The sequence below is a fragment of the Rhinatrema bivittatum genome, chromosome 2 (genome assembly GCF_901001135.1).
Source record: "Rhinatrema bivittatum chromosome 2, aRhiBiv1.1, whole genome shotgun sequence".
NCBI classification, from domain to species: Eukaryota; Metazoa; Chordata; class Amphibia; order Gymnophiona; family Rhinatrematidae; genus Rhinatrema; species Rhinatrema bivittatum.
Genome location: NC_042616.1, coordinates 258,280,472 through 258,297,856, shown reverse-complemented (window position 1 = coordinate 258,297,856; position 17,385 = coordinate 258,280,472). Strand labels below are relative to the sequence as shown.

At 42.5% G+C, this 17,385-nt stretch overlaps 1 protein-coding gene across 4 annotated transcripts in view; it reads right to left on the bottom strand.

The window, feature by feature from the left end:
- SLC4A7 (solute carrier family 4 member 7) overlaps nucleotides 1–17,385 on the bottom strand; it is a 385,387-nt gene that overhangs the window by 11,225 nt on the left and 356,777 nt on the right. For all 4 annotated transcript variants that reach the window (XM_029589434.1, XM_029589432.1, XM_029589435.1 and 1 more), the window contains 2 exons: nucleotides 10,499–10,599; nucleotides 1,595–1,702 (listed from right to left, as the gene is read on the bottom strand). In XM_029589434.1, coding sequence (XP_029445294.1) covers nucleotides 1,595–1,702; nucleotides 10,499–10,599 — 209 coding nt within the window. The remainder of the gene's footprint in view (nucleotides 1–1,594; nucleotides 1,703–10,498; nucleotides 10,600–17,385) is intronic.

The following is a 17,385-nucleotide window of genomic DNA, read 5'->3' as shown; positions in this document are numbered from 1 at the left end:
TTCTGCCATCTTTTGTACAAAGGCTGGATATGACATATACTGTGGGTGCATTGCTTCTTGAGGATTCAAGAGATGAATCCAACAGTAACTTTGGTGACGGCTGCAAAGAACCATAAGTATATGCACAAGAATCCAAAGCTTCATCTGAATTGGAAAGATGGACTGATACTTGTTTAGGTAATGACATTTCCTTTAAGAAATTAGATTGTGATGATTCTGATCTAAGATTAACCTGTGTTTTGAATTGCAGTTCCTTTGCCAACTTTTCCAAAATAGATTCTGATACCTATGTGCCAGCAGTAGTAGATGGAAGATTGCTTCCATATTTCACCACAGAACCCATCCATACATTTTGCATAAATGAATGGCATTCTTCTACCAGTGTTAATGGTAAGATGTTATTTTAGTTCAAGAGTCAGTCTCTGGCACCAGAATGGATGAAAATTCTCCCATAGCTGGTTCCTTGCACCATAGGGAACACTCAGTGCAGATATGTTTTTGTGTCACAGAGTCCCCATTATCGGTAACATGGCTGCATCACTGAGTGGCAGGCATACAGAACCTTCAGTGCTGAGGATGAAGATTATGTGCACAGCATTTATGTTGAGAGCACCAGTGGTTTATCTCAGCCAACAGCATCTAATGTTACTCAACTTCAGGTTTTCCACAATGAAAATGCATGAGATAAATTTACATAACCTAGGTCTCCAATGTATGAAAATCTCTCTCATGCATATTCATTATGGTTATGCTTAAAACCTGACTGGCTAGGTATGCCTCCAGGAGGGGGTTGGGAAACACTGCTATAGGAAATGCTTTTCTTAGTGGCTTCATTGTTTTGGGAGTTTTCTTCTTTTGGGCTTGGGACTTGTGAGGTTCTGACCCTTTATTGGTCTTTTTTCTCCTTTCACTTTCTACAGGTGAAAAAAAGCTCATACTTGAGCTTCATTTCCTTGTGATATCGGGCTCTTGGGAACATCTGTCTGCAGTATTCACAATTTGACATGTCATGTTCTAGTCCAAGACATCTGAAGCATACATCATGCATGTCCTAATGGGGCCTTCCCTATCCTCTTCCAACATACTATTCATCTCTATCGATATCTATATATATCTAGAGAGCCAGATGTAGAGAGAGCCAGATGTGTGTGTGTGTGTGTGTGTGTGTGTGTGTGTGTGTGTGTGTGTATATATATATTTTTTTTTTTTTTAGGTAAGAAAATCAAAAGGAAGGAAGACTGGGGAGGCAAAATTCCAAATTCAGTTACAAAAATTAAAAAAAAAAAAAAAAATCACACACAAGAGAACAAAAACTGACCATTTGTGAAGTGGACAAAAACAGGCAAAGGCTCACGCTGTGATTTTAATGCAGCAGCTACTACATATGCTCAGAAACATTTTTAGTTCTAAGCTAGAGAGTGCTCTCAAATGGCACCATAGGTTGAAGCCACCTACTTGTCTGGCTGACTTTGTTCTCCTTGCCCATGTAGAAATTACATTTCAAGTGTCCATTTGGGAGAATTAAAACACAAATGGCTAATATTCAATTCAAAGACTACCAACAGAAAAATGGTAAGTGAAAAGTTATAGATACCTCAGGTTAGATCTGATTACTTTGGGGTTCTCAGTATTCATGGACAAAGCCTTCCATTGAGCAGTTTTAGCCATTTCGTCTGATATGTTCACAACAGATGGATCAAGGCTATAGAAAAAACAATTTTTGATTAGTATTCAATACTTGAAAATGGTACAGGCAATTTTAATGTTGCAGCAATAGCATCTGCTACCATAAATTGAGCAACTATATTGTAAGTGACATACTATATTATGTTAACAAAACCTTATACCAATACAATTAAACAGAAGTCTAGGTTATTGCAGCTCCTACAAAGACCATGACTACTTGCATGATAAGCTAAAAATAAAGTCGAAGTGAAATGAAGCATAGGAGGTAGCATTCTGTTGCACTTTACTAGACTGTAGCTTTGCTGCCACAAATATGTCAAATAGGATTTGATATAAGGGAAGTTGCCACATTTCTCTTTAATCTTCACTTATACTGATTACTTTAAGCAGAGATAAGGATATATTTTATACATTTTTTTTTTAACAAACCAAATACAACTGCTGCTATCATCCAATTTGGCCAGATATAGTAATTAGTTTTTCCCCATTTTGTGTCTATGGGGAAAATACTTAATACATCTGGCCCTTAGAAACTAGATGATGAATATTGAGAGACTAGGAGTTGGCAAATTTATTCCACATATTCAGCGACATGAATATATCACTGAACATACCAGGCCATTGGGAAGTTAGTCAGATACATGTATCTTGTTAACTTTAGGCCTGCTTTCAGGTAAGCTTAAAGTTAGCCGGATGTCTTAGCTAGATATCACTGAATATCTGTTTATCCAGCTAATTGCAATGGATAAGTGGTGCCACCCCCCAGAATGCCTCCAGATTATATTATGTTTTAGCCAGCTAATTACTTAGTCAGAAAACACAGAGGTGCTCAGCATGTGGGAAATTTCAAATCTCTGTATTTGTCTAGCTTAGAAGCTGAACTCAGCTGGACAGGTGTGCTGAATATCGACCTCTACACAAATAAAACTGTGAAACTTATCAGTTTGTCATGCATTGGCTTTTGTAAATCTGAGAAAAACTAAGTATTACAGCTACAATAATATCAATACATAATCATTGTGAGCGATCGCATCATTTACAGCTGTACATGAAACAGAACTTTCAATATAATGTATTTTCTTACTAATCTAAGCTGTGTCAGTGATGCCCTTTACCTCTTGTTGGGCTCATTAGTTCAGTAGAACAACATAATCAACTTTCTTTTTAAAACTGCAACCCAAACTGAGTGCAGTTTTGAGAAATGTATTTTCTAGTTGGGGCAAAATGGAGTGGGGTTGAATGTGCGTGTGTGTGTGTATATATATATATATATATATATATATATATATATATATATATATACACATATACATACATACACACACACACACATTCAGCTTTAGCATACTTTGCAGGACATCTTTACAGCTCAACTATTATCTGATTATCCTAATAAAACAATTAATCCTTTGTATTTTTGTTTTAAGGTGCATTTACAGAGCACTAAACTTTACTTTGTAAAAATAGTTTTCAATGTCTTGCCTCACATCTGTATTGTAGATACATCTGGCCATTAAAAATATACTGGATTTTTTTTTTTTTAAGTCTTATTCTTGAAATCAACCTGACTGGGTCAATAATTCTTCACTTAAAAGCTGAAACGTAGTTATTGCTGCTCACCCTAGTAGTCTTTGCATGGTTAAAGAAAGTTCCTAGGTGTATACCAGGGAAAGCAGAACAAATCATCCACAAGAATGGGTGATGTCAGACTGATAGCAACAACGTGAAAGAAAAGCTCTTTCAAGCTCCGAAGACCTAGAAGCCTTTCAGAGCATGAGTGGAGTTTCCTGTGTTGCCACCACTGCAGCATGAACCACCTCAGTCCTTTACAAGCTAAGCTTCAGCTTCAGGAAGGGAAGGATTGTATGGCTGATCTGTTCTGCTTTCCATGGAGAACACCTATTACAGGTAAGCGACTTGGCTTTCTCTGTGGACAAACAGGAACAGTCGCACAAGTGGAGACTCCAAGATATGGGTTGCAAAAAATTAATTCTGCCCTTAAAATATAGTAGTGCAACCCACAGAAACAAAGAAAGCAAACAAACTATTATTGAAACAAATTTTGCAGAACTGCCTGCCTGGCCAAAGCTACTGCCAGTATGGGAAATCTTGGTCTAAACAGTAGTGCTTTGTAAAAATGTGAAAGGAAGAAAATGCTGCTGCCTTACACATGTTTGGGTAGATACTGGATGTACATTAGCCACAGAAGCTTTAGTAGCTCTCATTTGATGAGCCTTTATCTTTGTGGAAGAGAATTGTTTGTGTGTGGCAGTAATCAATACACAGACAACCAAGATATGAGTGGCTAACATCATATGCAAGAAATAGCTAGGAAAACCTTCTGAATGGCTATGTTGGGTTGAGATGGAACAGGAAGGCTCTTCTACAGTCCAAAGGATGAATTAGGTTTGGGGAAAAAAAAAAAAAAGATGTAGAAAGATTAATGGACTGATTTAAATGGAATTGAGAAGCTACGTTATGGAAAAACCTTTGACAAGTTCTCAAAATTTTGTTAGGAAAGAGTTGTTTACCTGTAACAGGTGTTCTCTGAAGTTAGAAGGATGTCAGTCCTCACAAGTAGGTATCATCACCTAAAGGAGCTTGGCCCAGAACTTTGACTGTCCCTCACTGGGCATGCCATGTTGCCTCGCATCCACACAAAAGCCCCATAAGCCTTATTCCTTAGCTTAATAAGGAATCAACTCCAAGGGAAGGCAAGCAGGTTTCATGAGGCCTGACATCCCTGCTTTGGAGAACACCCGTTACAGATAAGCAAATGTTTCTCCAAGAACAAGCAGGTTCGTGGTCCTTACAAGTGGGGAATCTAAGATACAGACTGCTCTGAACGAAAAAAGGGGAAAACAAAATAATGCCAATGGGAACAAACTATTGTTTTTGTTGACAACATGCCTTTTATCTTCTATTAATTTCCTTTGAGGGGCAGCCTGAAACAAAACCAAATTCTACACCTCAGAGAGATTCCGCAGGACAGACTGGCTATACCTACCATCACGTCCGCCATCCCCCTTTCTAAACAGTAGTGAGATGTGAAGAGAACTCCATGTCACAACTTTGCAGATCTTGTCCACTGAAACAGGTTGTAGGTGGGTAACCGATGATGCCATGGCTCAGATTATGAGCCTTGACATGACCCTCTAGGCTCAGGACCGCCTAATCTGCTAGCCAATTTGATAAAGTCTGTTTGGTAAAGAATTTCCAGTTTGTTAGTGTCAAAAGAAACAAAAAGCTGAGTGGACTTTCCATGGGCTTCAGTCTGTTCCAGGCAGAAGCCCTTGCAGTCCAAACTGTATGGTGCTTTTTCACCTTAGTGGATATGTGGCCTGGGAAAAAAAAGTATTGGAAGGACAATTGACATAAGATGGAATTCAGACACTATCAAGTAAAAACTTAGGATGGTTCTGCATACCCATTTCATCATACTAAAACTTAGGTCCCTGACTGCCACCAAAAATATGTCCTTCCAGGTCAGGTACTTCAGGTCACAGGAATGCAGTGGCTCAGAGGAAGTTTTCATCAGCTGGGTCAAAACCATGATGAGGTCCCAGACACAGTCTGAGGCCTGATGAGAGGTTTCAAGTAAAGCAGGCCCACATAAATCGAACAACCAAAGCCTGTACCAGAGATGGGTCTACCTTTTACAGGCTGGTGACAAGTGACAACTGCAATGAGGTGAACTATTAGAGAGTTAGTTTTGAGACTCAACTCAGACAAATGTACAAGGTAATTAAGCAGTTTTTGTGTGGAGCAGGAGAAGGGATCCAAGTTCTTTTGCTCATGCCACAAGGCGAACCTCCATTTTAGTTCATGGGACTTCCTCATGGATTCCTGTGATAGATTCCAGATTTGCAGAGTTATCCTCTCAATATCCAGGCCGAGAGAGCCAGGGATCAATCTGATCATGGGATGGTGTAGCCATCTGTGATCTAGAATGATAAGATCAGGGAATTTCCTAGCCTGATTGGTTCCCTTAGTAGATGGAATAAAACCTGTCTCAGCCAAAAGGGGGCTATGAAAATCATGGTCCCCTGATCCTCTCTCAATTTCAAAGTCTTTATGACAAGTGAGATCAGAGGATAAGCATACAAAGCAGGCCTTCACATCAATTAAGAGGAAAGACATTTGAGACTAGTTTGCCTCCTGTCCCTTTCCTGAACAAAAGAAGGGGCATTCCTCTTCTGAGGAGACAAACTAATCTATCTATCATGGAGGTGCTGCTATCTAGTTTGCCACCCATCAGGTTCTATGACCCGACTCCATATGTTCATTAGGACATTCTCTTCACCTGCCAGATATGTGGCTCAGAATCATTGCTTGAGCGATGGCCCAGACCCAATCAATCTGAGCAGTCTCCTGACACAAGAGGTACGATTCCATGTCTTCCTGCATGTTGATATAAATCACCATAGCCTTCACATAAGAATTTGGTCCGACCATCAGACGTTCTTACGGTTCTCGATTCTGCGGGACCACTTTCAATTTTGCGCTCTTCCTTTCAGTCTTGCCACGGCACTCAGGACCCTTTTTCCAAAATAATGATTGTAGTAGCTGCACAGCTCTGAAAAGAGGTATTCTTTGTTCATCCCTACCTAGACGATTGGCTCATTCGAGCAAAGTCGGAACATCTCTGTCGCTTGACTGTGTCTAGAGTTCTTCAGCTTCTGCAGTCATTGGGCTGGGTTGTTAACCCAGCAAAGAGCCACTTAGTACCATTCCAGTCCTTGTATTTTCTGGGAGCCCTGTTCGACACCCGGTGGGGGAAAGTTTTGCTCACGGAACAACGGATCAAACTAGTGTGTCAAATTCGGGTCTTGTTGTCCAAGTCTCCTCCCAAAGTCTGGCATTATCTACAGGTTCTAGGCTCCATGGCCTCTACTTTGGACTTAGTTCCGTGGGCATTTGCTCATTTGAGACCACTTCAGTCAGCATTGCTCTCCCGCTGGAATCCGGTGTCAGAACAGTTTCATCTTCCCTTTCCTCTTACAGACTCTGCTCGTTCCAGTCTCGATTGGTGGCTCCTATCGCAGAATTTGCATCGTGGAGTGGACCTAGAGGCTCCAGTTTGGACAGTAGTCATGATGGATGCCAGTCTGTCCGGCTGGGGGGCAGTTTGTCTCAACAGGTCTGTTCAGGGGCAAGGGTTGCCGAAGGAATCTCGTTGGTCGATCAATCATTTGGAGACCAGAGTGGTGAGACTAGCCTTACAGACCTTTCTACCGCTTCTTCAGGGGAAGTCAGTCAGAATCCTTTCCGACAATGCGACAATAGTGGCTTATATCAACCGCCAAGGGGGAACCAAGAGCCAATCGGTCGCGCTCGAGGCTCAACTATTGATAGCATGGGCGGAACATCTCCTTCGTATTGCAGCGCCTCACATCGCCGAGCTAGACAACGTTCAAGCAGACTTTCTCAGTCGCCATCGTCTAGATCCTGGGGAGTGGGAATTTTTCGAGCAGACGTTTCTTCTCATATGCGAAAAGTTGTCCACGCCGAGCATGGACCTGATGGTAAGGTTCCGGAACTCCAAGGCTCCACGCTTCTTCAGTCAACGTTAAGAGCCAGGGGCAGAAGAAGTCGATTCCTTGGTTCTTCCCTGGCCAATGAGCATTCTGCTTTATGCGTTTCCTCCTTGGCCTCTCATCGGCATAATTCTTTGGCGCATAGAATTTCATCCCTCGGAGGTGATTCTGGTAGCTCCGGAATGGACGAGACGTCCTTGGTTTGCAGACCTTGTCAACCTCATAGTGGACGGTCCGCTTCGCTTTTGGAACCTTCCGAATCTTCTCTGCCAAGGTCCCGTTTGTTTGGAAGAGGTAGATCGCTTCTCTCTAGCGGCATGGCTTTTGAAAGGCGGCGCTTGAAAGATAAGGGTTATTCTGATGCGGTGGTCGCTACTCTTCTCAGGTCAAGAAAAACCTCTACTTCCCTGGCTTATGTCAGGGTTTGGGGAGTTTTCGAATCCTGGTGTGAGGAGAATCAGGTGGTTCCTACTCGGGCTTTGATTCCTGACATTTTGTCTTTTTTGCAGGCTGGTCTGTCGAAGGTTTATCTTGCAGCTCTCTCAGGGTACAGGTGGCAGCTCTAGATTGCTTCCGTGGGAAGATAAAAGGAGTTACCCTGGCATCCCATTCTGATGTGGCTCATTTTCTTCGGGGGGCAAAACACTTGCATCCTCCTTTCAAAAATCCTTGCCCTTCATGAAGTTTAAATTTGGTTCTTAAAGCTCTTTGTTCTGCGCCCTTTGAGCCTCTAAGGTAAGGTCTTTAAGAGTAGCCCTCTTTAAAGGTGATTTTTCTGGTGGCTATTTCTTCGGCCCATAGGATTTCTGAGCTTCAGGCTTTATCTTGTAGAGAACCATTTTTAAGAATTATAGATTCTGGAGTTTCTTTGAGAACTGTTCCGTCCTTTCTTTCAAAGGTGGTTTCTTCTTTTCACTTGAATCAGTCGATTGATCTGCCATCTTTTCCTGATTCACAGCCTTTGGATCCTCAGTCTAGAGATTTGAGAAAGCTAGATGTGCGGCACTCTCTATTGCGTTATCACGAGGTTACTAATAGTTTCCGCATGTCGGACCATCTTTTTGTGGTCTGGAGCGGTCCCAAGAGAGGACACAAAGCATCTAGGGCTACTATAGCCAGATGGCTAAAAGAAGCTATTGGTTCGGCATACTTACACTTCATGGTCAGTCGCTTCCGTCTGGTCTTCGTGCTCACTCTACTCTGTCTCAAGCAACTTCCTGGGCGGAGTGTCAGCAAGTATCTCCGCATGAGATTTGTAGGGCGGCGACTTGGAAGTCTTTACATATTTTTGCTAGACATTATCGCCTGGATGTTCAGGCTCCAGGACCTGGGGGTTTCGGTGATGCGGTGATCTGAGCGGGACTCTCAGGGTCCCAACCCTAGGTAAAGGAGCTCTGGTACATCCCAGGAGTCTGGACTGATCCGGGTACATACAGGGAAAGGAAAATTTGTTCTTACCTGCTAATTTTCGTTCCTGTAGTACCACGATCAGTCCAGAGTCCAGCCCATTTCAGTTTGGAGATAAAGGAGAGTCCGCTTGTTCTTGTTATTTACTTTGCAGATAAGTATTTTCATATAATATGTTTGTTATATGTTAGGTGCTCTACTGCCGTTTGGGTCAGTAAGTCTGGTTCTTATGGAATGTTCTCCCAGTTTATAGCAGTTAGCTACTTAGTTGGGTTTTTTTTAGTTCTTCTGCTTTGTTACATTTAAATACTGACGTACTGTAGGTGCACCTCACGGAAGGTGTGGAGTCAGATGGAACTTCTTCTGCCTCCATCTGCTGGTAAGTGGACAGAACCCAGGAGTCAGGACTGATCCGTGGTACTACAGGAATGAAAATTAGCAGGCAAGTACCAATTTTCCTGTAGAGAAGATTCTATCTGAGAGACTACAGCCCAAATATCTTGAAAGGAAACTCTGCAAGAGCTTGTAACATGGAGGGTGGAACAAAACTGACAGCATGAGGAATATCCACTTCCACCAAATGTTCACTTGTAGCCTCTGACCTCAAGAAATGACAACCATCAGCTCTAATATCCTCCAGAGCTTCTACCAAGGGGTCAGAGTGGTCCTCCACTTTTCCACAAGCCCACAAACTATCATCCAGCCGATCTTTCCACTCCTCCAGCCCTTTATTCCACTAGCTGAACTGCCGGTTCACAGCGTGGCAAAGTAGAGTCATCTGTCTGCAACTCTAGATGCAGCTGTCTGATGGCCTCAGGCTTGCCAACGGCTGATGAAATGATCTCTCCAGGGAGCTGAGAGAAGCCTCAGTGACAGGAGTTCCCAGTTCCAACTGATTCTCCTTGACCCCAGACATCACACTGTTGCTGGGAAACTGCAATGCTTCATGAGCCACAAGAGTCCAGAGGGCCTCTTGGGGTAGAGGCCATTGCTGGTAAAGGTTGAGCTCTTCTAACTTTTCATTTAACATAACAAAATTAATCTAAATGGCTTAGAGCTCCGGGAGCAGTGCCAATCCATCCATCATTTTAGAGCAGCTCCTCCCCTTAAAAGCTCTTGATACTTGATGTTTAAAATGTCATGCAGAACAGCAAAGTCCACCATAGTATCAATAGAGCAGAGATCATTCACCCTATTTTCTCCTATAATTTTCAATTTACCATAAGTTTTTGCATATAGTGAACTATAGAAGATACTTTATTTCTACCCTAATAAATTTGTTTCCATTTGACAATATATTCCTTTAAGATTCAAATAAAATAGAAAACCTTCAGTTGCTTATCTTTGTAAGAGTAATCAAGAGCACTGGACTACAGGAGAAGCCATGGAACATACTTTCAAGATTTCCGTCTTCCACTAACTCAGCATGTGACCTTCAACAACTCAGATTACATACATCTGCCTCCAGGACTCAGTTGAACACATGACTTTTTGGTAATATAGCTTTACTCAATCAAAATATTTAAAGAGCATGCAATTACTTGGGCCTTTTGAATAGCTTATTTAATTTCCCTACTGATATTTCTACAGATAAAAACCATTCTTCTGAATTAAAGCCATGATTCATCAATTATATTTTCTTCTAGATCTGTGATTCAGATTAGATACTTAAGACCCAATTATGAAACACTTTTACCAGAGAAACAACAAATCCTTTATATTTTTATATATATATATGTATATAGTCAGTGTAGACAGAGTAATTTGAAGGCAAGAAGGAAATATAAAATGCTAGGAAGAAAATTTTGAAAGATGTGCTCACAGCAAGTACCATCATAATATGTAACACAGGAAAGCAATTACTATACCTATATTTTAGGCCTTTTAAAGGAATCTGCAGGATATTTCCTCCTTCAAATGGCAGGTGTACAGTTTCACTTTCTTCCGCTTGGAGCATTAGTTCTGCTTCCTATAAACCATTAGAATGAAATTTGCAGAAAGTTATTTTGTTTATTTTATTTATTTGATGAGTTTTATATACAGTTATTCGGCTGAGCCATCATAACGGTTTACAAAAGTATACATTATCTTGTAATTGAGCATTAGTAAGAACAGAAACAGATTCTTAACATATGGGTTGCAATACAAAACCATTTGAACCATTAAACAATATCAGAGAAATGGATATCAAGTCCAGAATGAATTATTAATAGGATAACACTTATAGGATATTTATAACTTGATATTCAAATACATGCATATACACATACACTAAAAATCACAATATACTAAGAAAACATGATGACTGTATTATACTGGTAGAAAGTCTGGTTTCAAAGCAGACAAGATAAAATTTGAAATCTCCTGATAAAAATAAACTGTCTGAGATGCTTAAAAATCCTGAATATGTTATTACCAGGAGAAACAGTCTGATATGGGGTTGGGAAGGAAACATGAGCAAAAGAAAGCAGTTATAAGAAAAAGGAAACACTGTAAAACAAGCTTTCATAATTAAACATTACATTTATAAGGATATGAAATATTACATGGATATCCCTTTCCCTATAGAAAGGTATTTGTGCTGCTTATATTGCATGAGAGATTGATGAGATGACCTATACCTGTTTATCTGGGTTCTAGAATGTACTTTTCATTGGTTGTGTCTATTCCCACAAGTCAAACCTTTTGTGTATTGACACAAACACCAATATAGCTACCAAAAGTCTGCAATAATAATAATAAATAGTTTGATAACAGGTAAAGATCACCAGGCCTATTTATCAATATGGCCATTTTTTCTACCAACTGCAAAACCACAGGTTCTCTTTGCCTCTCTCAAGCCTATTTAAGTTTCTTCAATTCTTGTCTCTGCCACTTCTGCCTCCAAGCTGTTCTATGTAATCATATCCCTTTCTATGAAGAAACTTTTAAGGTAGACCCAAGTCTATCTGTCCAGTCTCATGCCATGACACCTTGTTTTACAACCTCTTTCACTGAAAAATGAATGTTTATACTCAAGAGTATTTGAATCTGTTTATTGTAACAGCTCTTACTTGTTCAACCAACCAAATTAATATGGCTTCCTTCTAGTGAATCCATGTTGCCTCAGATTCTGTAGTAAACGTATTTAAGATACATAATCTTCTCCTCTAATAGTGATTCAATCACACAGATCAGATTAACTAGGCTGTACGCTTGCCAGTTAACTGTGGTCCTATTTTTATACCGTGGAATTAGATATAGTTTTCTTCATTCCCCTGGACCCACTCCTGCATATCAGAGCAGTAACTTTTTTTTTTAGCTCGTTTAAAACATCCTTTGACTAATTGCCTTGTCCACTTTAAATGGTTCTAATTCTGTTGGCTCTTTTCATCTATAAATGGAATAGCATCCACTTTTTTCCTTTTCAACTTGACACGTATCTATGGCCCTTCATTATTCCCTTCTATGAACACACAAAAGTATTTGTTCAGTATTACTACTTTTTCTATCTTGTTTTCTGTTTCAGTCTCAATTTTTACAAATCTAAAATGTTTTTGCTATCTTTTGCTTTCCAAGCTGTTTGCCTATTTAGCCTCCTTCCTGCCTTCTCTTGCACCTTTGTACTGTGACCTTTTCTTTGACCTTAGCTTTCAATCACTGTTTGAAACCCATACTGGTCTTTTTATTCCTAATGCTTTTGTTTACTTTATGCGTACATGGTAGCCTCATATAATAGCTCCTTTTAGTTTCAAGCAACTAAAAAGGCAGGCACTCCCATTGCATTTAAGTTATACAAAGAAGACTTTTCAGTCCCTTAAGGACTGACTACCTGCTCCACATCCCTGGAACCACTGAAGACAACAAGGACAGATTTGGTAGACGAGGTTCCTAAATCCCAGCCAACTCATTCTGGAGCTGGGCAATCTCCATCACAATCTCTAGAAAATATGCCTGAAGACTGAAGCTCCCAAACCACAGCATGTCTACTACTATTATCTCTGCAAGAAAAAACACCTAGAAATGTGTTCAAAAGTTCATGTGCTACAACATGTTTATTGCTCCCTTTAAAAAGATATTACAACCTAACATGCGTATAGAAGGGAAAAAGAACATACAACACTTTTCTAGCAGACGCACTGTAGACTGTCCCTGAAGCTGTAACTGATCAAAACTGATCTATTGCATCACTACACTGAAGTGTACAAGTATTGCTTAGAACAGGGGTGCTCAAACTGGTGTATGTAAATATTTCTCATGCATATAAATTAGGGATATCCTGAAAACTCAACTGGCTGGGGGGCCTGTAGGACTGGTTTGAGCACCCCTGGCTTAGAAGAAAGCCAAACTGGGTTTGTGGTACATATAACACTTCAAAACCATACACAGCATGCAGTATCACTTAAGTCACATGCAACTCCCCTGAGAACAACTATGTTTGGAACAGTATGACAAGCTTGCCTCACTTGGAATGTGATCACACTTGTTCACACAATGCATGGAATGCAATTTTTGACATCCTAGCCAATACAGATAAATTAAATTCAATGAATGTGAGGTAATGTGACATTCAAAGTATCTTCTCAAAGTGTGACAATTTTTATTCTATTTTACCTTCTAAATATACTCATTCTTGCACTATTGAAATATTTCAACTTAACTGCCACTTCAAAGTCACATTCAAAGCAGGGAAACCCAAATATAATCATATATAATACATTAAAAATTATAAATAGCATGAAATATATCAGTCTAAAACAATAGTACACTTGCTGTAGTTTGGCAAGGCATATGCACCTACTGAATTATCAAGTAAATAAGAAAATTATTCCTTACCTGCTAATTTTCGTTCCTGTAGTACTAAGGATCAGTCCAGACTGTGGGTTATGCTCCCAGTCCAGCAGGTGGAGTCAGAAGCAAAAATTAGAGGGGGTTCTATATGACGTGACCTCCTGTGCCTCAATCCTCAGTAACTAGACTTAAAAAGCCAAAGAGAAGAGACGGAGGGATCAAGAATAACAATTGTTCAACAATAATGAACGAAGAGTAAACTAATAACAAACAACCTACAAAAGGAACTTGTCAAACTGAAACTGTGTAAGAACAGAAAAGTCCTGAAACCCCAGGACGAGGTTGAAAGAAGAAGCAGCAGAAATGATAGGAGTGAAGAGCAGAGGCTTATCCCAAAAACAACCCTTAAATGCTAGGGAGGGCGTCTGGACTGATCCTTAGTACTACAGGAACGAAAATTAGCAGGTAAGGAATAATTTTCTTTTCCCTGTACGTACAAGGATCAGTCCAGACTGTGGGATGTACCAAAGCTTCCCTACTCTGGGTGGGCCGATACCAGCCCTGCTCTCAAGACACTATCTCCAAAGGAACCAAAACCCGGAGCCCGAACATCTAAACGATAGTGTCTAGAGAAAGTATGTAGAGATTTCCAGGTGGCCGCTCTACAAATTTCTTGAGCAGACACCAAAGAACTTTCTGCCCAGGACGCAGCCTGCGCTCGGAGGGAATGTGCCTTAACCCCCAGAGGTGGTTGGCGCCCTTTCCCTATGTATGCAGCAGAAATCGCACCTTTCAACCATTGAGCAATGGTTGTCTTAGAAGCCATCTGACCCCTCCTGGGGCCAGACCATAGAACAAAAAGATGATCCGTGAGACGAAAATCATTGGTAGATTCCAAGTACTGCATGAGACATCTTTTAACATCCAGACTACGTAGTTGTCTGGAATCAGACACGGAGAAAGAAGGGAGTTCTACCGACTGATTCAAGTGGAAAGAAGAAACCACCTTTGGAAGAAAAGAGGGAACAGTCCTTAGGGAAATACCGTCCTCTGAAATACGGAGGTAAGGTTCTCGGCAAGACAAAGCTTGGAGTTCCGAAATAAGATGAGCTGAACTTATGGCTACCAGAAAGACAGACTTTAGAGTGAGGTCTTTGATGGTGGCCGCGCGTAAAGGCTCAAAAGGAGGACCTACAAGAGCCTCGAGAACCAAATTGAGACTCCAAGAGGGACATGGCGATCTGGAAGGAGGATTCAATTGTCGCACACCCTTAAGAAAACGGAGTATATCTGGATGAGAAGAGAGTGGAGAAATCATTCCCGTCTGCAACAACGCTCCCAACGCTGCTACCTGTACCCTAAGGGAGTTATATGCAAGACCCATGTCAAGGCCAGCTTGAAGGAAAGCTAAGACTTGAATTACCGAGGCATTAGTCGGTACAATGTCACGACCAACACACCAATCCTCAAAAACTTTCCAAACTCTGATATAAGTGACTGAGGTGGAAGTCTTTCTAGACCGCAACAGAGTGGAAATAACCGCCTCCGGATATCCTTGATGTCTCAACTTGCGCCTCTCAAAAGCCAGGCCGCAAGACAGAAGCGATCTGCCTCTTCTAAAAATATTGGACCTTGTTTGAGAAGACGAGGAAGATGACTGAGACGTATCGGCCCTTCGCGAACTAGAAGAAGTAGGTCCGCGAACCATGGTCTCCTTGGCCATTCCGGGGCTACCAGAATTACCGGTCCTGGGTGAACTTCTATGCGACGAAGTACCCGTCCCACTAGGGGCCACGGGGGAAAGACATACAGAAGAATCTGTCTGGGCCACGGGAGGACCAGAGCATCTACCCCTTCTGCCCCGTGCTCTCGTCTGCGGCTGAAGAAACGAGTGGCCTTTGTGTTCTTGGCTGTGGCCATGAGATCTACGTGGGGGGGACCCCAACGATCTTCTATGAGAATCATCGCCTCTCTGGAGAGCTCCCACTCTCCCGGATCCAGACGTTGTCGGCTGAGAAAATCCACCTGAACGTTGTCTATGCCTGCGATGTGAGAGGCAGCTATCCGAGACAAGTGTTGTTCCGCCCACTGCATTAGCCTTTCCACTTCCCACGCAACCAGGTGACTCTTCGTACCTCCCTGACGGTTGATGTAAGATACCGTGGTTGCATTGTCCGAGAGAATCCTGACTGCTCTTTGACAAACAAGAGGAAGGAATCCCTGTAAGGCAAGGCGAACGGCCCTTGTCTCCAACTGGTTGATGGACCACTGACTCTGCTCGTGTGTCCAAATTCCTTGAATGGAGCTCGACTGGCATACCGCCCCCCAACCCGTGAGGCTGGCATCTGTGGTGACTACTAACCAATCCGGTGTCTCCAGGGATACTCCCTGGGCCAGATTGTGAGGATCCAACCACCAAAGGAGACTGAGTCGAGCTGCCGGTGGAATTGGAAGAACCGCACTGTACTCTTGAGATGTCGGCTTCCAACGGGATAGCAGAGCCTTCTGTAGAGGCCGAAGATGCGCAAAGGCCCACGGAACTAGATCGATCGTGGAGGCCATAGTCCCCAGTACTTGTAGATAATCCCAGGCTGTTGGAACTTGGAGAGTCAAGAAACGAGAGACCTGTTCTCTCAATGACTGCGCTCGCTCTGGACGTAAGAACACTTTCCCCTCTCTCGTGTTGAAGTGAGCGCCCAGAAAATCCAACGACTGAGATGGAGTAAGATGGCTTTTGTCGTAGTTGATTATCCAGCCCAGGGACTGAAGCAGGGACACTACCCTGTCCACTGCAAGGATCCCCTGTCTTCGGGACTTTGCCCGAATAAACCAGTCGTCGAGATATGGGTGAACCAGAATTCCTTCCCGACGAAGGGCCGCTGCGACTACAACCATAATTTTTGTAAAAACTCGAGGAGCTGTGGCTAGACCAAAAGGTAGCGCCTTGAATTGGAAATGCTGCCCCAGGATTTTGAAGCGGAGATAGCGTTGAAAGTCCGGATGGATCGGAATATGGAGGTACGTCTCCGTTAAATCCAAAGAAGCAAGAAATTCTCCTCGATGGACCGCTGCTAACACCGACCTGAGCATTTCCATGCGGAAACGAGGTACCCTGAGTGCCCTGTTGACGGTCTTGAGGTCTAGAATGGGTCGGAAAGATCCCTCCTTTTTGGGAACCACAAAATAAATGGAGTAGTGACCTCGACCCAGCTCGGTGACGGACACTGGTCTTATCGCTCCTAAAGCCCGCAGACGCTGAAGAGTCTGACGGACGGATTGCTGCTTGTGGAGAGAACCGCAAGGCGAGAAGAGAAATCTGTTTCTGGGGGCGTAGACAAAATCCAACGCGTAACCTTGACTTAGGATGTCCAGAACCCACTGGTCCGACGTGATGCGAGCCCACTCCCTGTAAAAGAGGGAGAGCCGGCCCCCCACCCGCGGGGTCAGCTCGTGGGCTAATTTGGCATCATTGCGATGGTTTAGGGGTTGAGCGAGAAGCTGTAGCCTCTTTGCCTGTTCGCCGACCTCGAAAGGACCGATTCCAGCCTTGAGAGCGATAAGATGGAGTCCTTGAAGCTGGTTGTTGCCTGTTTGTTCGAGCGCGACGCTGGTTCCGAGATCGGTTTCTGGAAAAACTAAAAGACCTAGCCGAACGAGGTCTGTCCTCTGGAAGCTTATGCACCGCATTCTCATTCAGGGACTTGATTATCTGGTCCAAATCCTCTCCAAAAAGGAACTTTCCCTTAAAAGGCAAAGAACCCAGACGTGTCTTGGAAGAGGAATCCGCCGACCAGTTGCGGAGCCAGAGAAGACGGCGGGCCGAAACAGCTGAAACCATTGACCGAGAGAGAACTCTAAGAAGGTCATAAAGTGCGTCCGCACCATAGGCTATCACAGACTCTAACCTATCTGCCTGTTGAGCTTCAGAAGTAGGGAGATCCTGCGAGGTGAGTAGTTGTTGAATCCAACGTAAGCCAGCCCTCTG